The sequence below is a fragment of the Anarrhichthys ocellatus genome, unplaced genomic scaffold, assembly GCF_004355925.1.
Source record: "Anarrhichthys ocellatus isolate YVR2014 unplaced genomic scaffold, GSC_Weel_1.0 scaffold28, whole genome shotgun sequence".
Taxonomy (NCBI): Eukaryota; Metazoa; Chordata; class Actinopteri; order Perciformes; family Anarhichadidae; genus Anarrhichthys; species Anarrhichthys ocellatus.
In genome coordinates this window covers 937,319-941,353 of record NW_022280058.1, presented here as the reverse complement: position 1 = coordinate 941,353, position 4,035 = coordinate 937,319, and the positions used below count along the sequence as shown (strand labels likewise).

Here is a 4,035-nt window from a genome sequence, read left to right as displayed (position 1 = left end):
CTTTGCTATGTGGGTACAATACCTATATTTATTTGTTCACACTTAATGTGAGAATAGCATGTGCATTTTCATAATGAAGAGCCAGTCACAGCTTGCTGTTGTCCAGCTCATTCAACATCCTGTTAAATGCACTGATGAATATAGCGGTGCTGCTCTCTGTGGGAAAAACTATGCAACTACATGATGTCAATGAAGGAACATTCTTCCTCGTATAGCCTACAAACAGGTGCCAAGCTGGTGATATAAATTGTTTAATATACTAAATTATTCCAATGTATTCTGTTGTTATTTCCTCTATTGTATTAGGCCAATGTCTAAAAAGCTGTCAAATGTGGTGTTGATGGTGATCTTCATTGCTTTAGTCTTCTTTCTGACTCCATCCCCCCGAAGATGCATTAATATTAGAGGCTAAATAATGTATTGTCTCCTCATAAAAACCTCCCATAACAGCTCCTTATCTACGGCCCGAGGTCCAAAACCCTGACATACTTTTACTTGAATTTATTTTACTAATTTTCCAGCGTGCAAACACGTGTTTAGTCGTGTAAAACAAGTTTGCAGCGCTGCTGTGAAGTTTATTTTCCCCTCCACCCATCAGAAGCAGTCTGAAACCGACACTCTCGCGATATGTAAAGAAGTCTCGCGATACTTCACGTATCTCATTTGAGCGCAACTGGAGGGATTTCTGTATGCAGAGTGTGGAGCTAACATGCTAGCAGTGCGAAGATAACGTATCTAACGTTGCTACTAGCCCGCTACTCTTCACAAACAAGTCAGTACTGAGGTGAGGACATATGCTTCAAAGTGCAAACTGTATTAACGGAAATGCTAGCTGGTTCTCTTAAGATTGTACGTTATGTAGCGCCTAAACATTAGCTTTTATTTTTAGCTGCTAGCTTAACTTGGATAACTTCTGTTGCTGTTTGTGTTGGTGAGACAGGAAGCTAGTTTTAGCAGCAGTTACATAGCTATCTTTTATTTAATGTTAGCTAACGGCTAGCCATTGGTGTTTTATATCTATCTATCTATCTATCTATCATGCATTAGCTGACATAGCTGTGTTGTTTTGTTTCTATTTCTGCAGTATAGCTTTACTGACTCCTGCTCTTATCCCTGAACCTTCCATCTCTGCATTAGAACACCAGTGACTCTAAACATGGACTTGGAAGATGACACCACTGTATTAACAACCTTGAAGTCCTTCAATTCCTTCATCAGCCGCACTGACCCTCCACAGCGGCTGTCGGAGCACTCAGCAGGACCTGCAAACCTGCAGAATCAGTACAAACGCAGCATGGAGGTATACAGAAACTGACAGCATCTACAGTAAGCTTTGTGAAGGCGGTGTTAACATGCAACCTTCAGCACTGACTGACTTGTTTCTCCCTGTAGTTGTTGGAAGCAGCAGAGAAGGTTCAATCCAAGAATCGCTACCTTCAGCTGGACCAGGAGAAGAAGCAGATGGAGCTGAGTCACAAGCGAGCTCGATATGAACTCGAGAGGGCTGCTTCTGACAGCGCACGAGACTTCGAGGTACAGGTCTCGCACCCTTACACATCCATATAACACAAATGAACATCAGAGAGGACATTGGGTAAAACTTGTACCTCACCTTTTTATGCAACAGCATGAGGTTGACCGGAACCAGGATCTCTTGGGGCGAATAAAAAAGTTAGAGGACAGAGAGACGGAGGCAGCTAAGAACCTCTCCGAGCAGCTGACGGTAAATCGTTCTCTACGTAAGAACCTGGACGGCCTGAACAGGAAACTGGAGGAGCGAGATACGAGACTGAACACCGCTAACCAGGTACGCACGCACACACACATTTACTGCTTCTGTACACTGGTTATGTCTCTTATGTTACCTTGACTTACTTCTGTAATCTGTTCCCAGACCATCAGTTCTTTGAAGGATGAGATCCGAGAGCTGAAGCAGAAGATTCAAAACCAAGACTCGGCAGTTTCTTCTCAAACCCTTGAAAACCAGGAACTGCAGGAACAGTTAGATTTACAGCGCAGGTACAGGCACACACTGAGACTACCAACTTGCTACTAGCTCTGTTTCATGCTGTACTGCGCAAGAAAAACGCTGACCTAACACTTCTCTCTGCTTGGTATTATAATCAGGAAGCATCAGGAAGTCTCTCAGCTTTGCCAAAGTCTCCAAGCGGCCCAGACCTCCTGCTCAGAGCACATCATCAAGATTAAGGTGTGTTACACACAGCTGACATTACTGATTACTGACAATCACAAACCGTGATAGTCTAAGGATATTGTATACAGCAATGTGGTGTTTACATGCAGAGTGAGTCGCATCATATCCCATATCATTACAAACTGTAAGTCTTCTAAACATACTCGATGTCACATGTATAGTTTATCATTTGAGTTATTGGACATGTTGGCTTTCTAATTTACTTACTTTTTCCATTTTAAAATGTTTGTTTGGAATGTTTTTACCTCACTTTTTTACGTGATAATGTTTGAATAACGTCATTCAAAGGTTCCTATATGTGAAACAAAGGGCAGTGAATGCTTTAGCAGTGGACCCAATACACACGTGCTGTTGGTATTTCATTTCTCTCTTCACGTTTTGACAGGAGTTGGAGAGGCGTCTCGCCCTCCAGGAGCAAGACTTTGCCATCGTAAAGAATGTAAAGTCAGAGGTGGCCAAGGTTCCAGACCTGGAGAAGGATGTGAAGCGCCTCAGAGAGGATAATGCCTTTCTCAGGTCAAATACATTTTCAATGTTTTAATGCCTTTCAACAGAATAGACTACCGCCTAGTGCGACACAACAGTGGTCAGAAAGTCTGCTTCGACATGTCAGCGTGACTTTGGGTCCTCATGCCGCACAAGGAGGCATTAGGTGGTAGCTTTTGAGGAGGGAAAGTGGGAGAAAAGTCTTGCCGCATTAAAAATGTTGATCTCATCAAGAGTCAGTGCAGAAACACAGCATCCATCAGGCTCAAGGTGAAATTTAAAGCATGAAACTCCATTTCATTTCTGAAGATAATGTATTATAAAATGATGTCGGTTACACAACTAGAATTCTGCTGAATATACTGTAACGGCATGGTCACACATTAAGTCATTGCTGATTTTTAAATAAGCATATTTTCCTTGAATAGAAGCAGTATGGGTAAAATAATATCTAGTCGGAACATAAATTCTCTGATAACATCCGTCATCACTGTTTTCATCTATTGGTTGTCTGCAGTACTAAAAGGTGTAAAAAAAAAAACGAAACAAAACCTTTTTCTTTTTAGAGGGAAATGACATATAAGCTGTTGATTTAGAATTATAAGAATAATGCGATCATGTTACCCAGTTCTAAATGTTTTATTTTTCATCGTGTGCTCATAGATTTAGTTTCTGTGAACTTGCTACTGAAAAAAATGCCATTTCCACAGCCTTGAAGCTAATGTTGAGGTTTGTTTTTGCTCTTCTCCCTCCGGCTGTCCAGGGAGAGCAGGGAGAACTGCAGCCTGTTGAAAGAGGAGGTGGTGGGGCTGAGGAGGAAGCTGGAGAGGATGGAGAAAGCGAAGGAAGAGCTGGTGAATATGGAACTGGAGAAGGAGGTAAACCCAAGACCACGTGGAGTTGTGAAGTGTTTTTCACTCTGTAGCATATCATTATCCTATTGAATAATTTATAGTTTTTCAAAAGTTATTTTCAGTTATTTTGTTCAACTGTCTTGCTTTTGACTGCTGCCATGATAATAACAGTAGCATGTAGGTCCAATACATGGACAAACGGGTGACCTAATGTTTCTTGGATCCTTAGAGGTTGGCGGAGAAGCTCCGAGCCTGGGAAAACATCGGGCAATCTACCGGCCTCAACATCAGGTCAGACGCTGTCTGTCTGTCTGTCTGTCTGTCTGTCTGTCTGTCTGTCTGTCTGTCTGTCTGTCTGTGTGTGTGTGTGTGTGTGTGTGTGTGTGTGTGTGTGTGTGTGTGTGTGTGTGTGTGTGTGTGTGTGTGTGTGTGTGTGTGTGTGTGTGTGTGTGTGTGTGTGTGTGTGTGTGTGTGTGTGTG

General features: G+C 42.4%; 1 protein-coding gene across 3 annotated transcripts in view; it reads left to right on the top strand.

Moving 5' to 3' along the window:
* Positions 1–676: 676 nt before the first annotated feature.
* Positions 677–4,035, top strand: part of mad1l1 (mitotic arrest deficient 1 like 1) — a 47,876-nt gene continuing 44,517 nt past the window's right edge. The window contains exons 1-9 of one of the 3 annotated variants that reach the window (XM_031863196.1): positions 677–772; positions 1,138–1,300; positions 1,393–1,533; positions 1,628–1,807; positions 1,895–2,019; positions 2,128–2,209; positions 2,601–2,731; positions 3,465–3,579; positions 3,785–3,846. In XM_031863196.1, the coding sequence (XP_031719056.1) occupies positions 1,157–1,300; positions 1,393–1,533; positions 1,628–1,807; positions 1,895–2,019; positions 2,128–2,209; positions 2,601–2,731; positions 3,465–3,579; positions 3,785–3,846 (980 nt within the window). In that variant the 5' untranslated portion in view covers positions 677–772; positions 1,138–1,156. Of the gene's footprint in view, positions 785–1,084; positions 1,301–1,392; positions 1,534–1,627; positions 1,808–1,894; positions 2,020–2,127; positions 2,210–2,600; positions 2,732–3,464; positions 3,580–3,784; positions 3,847–4,035 lie in introns of all 3 variants that reach the window. The other 2 variants (XM_031863194.1, XM_031863195.1) reach the window with 2 other exon arrangements.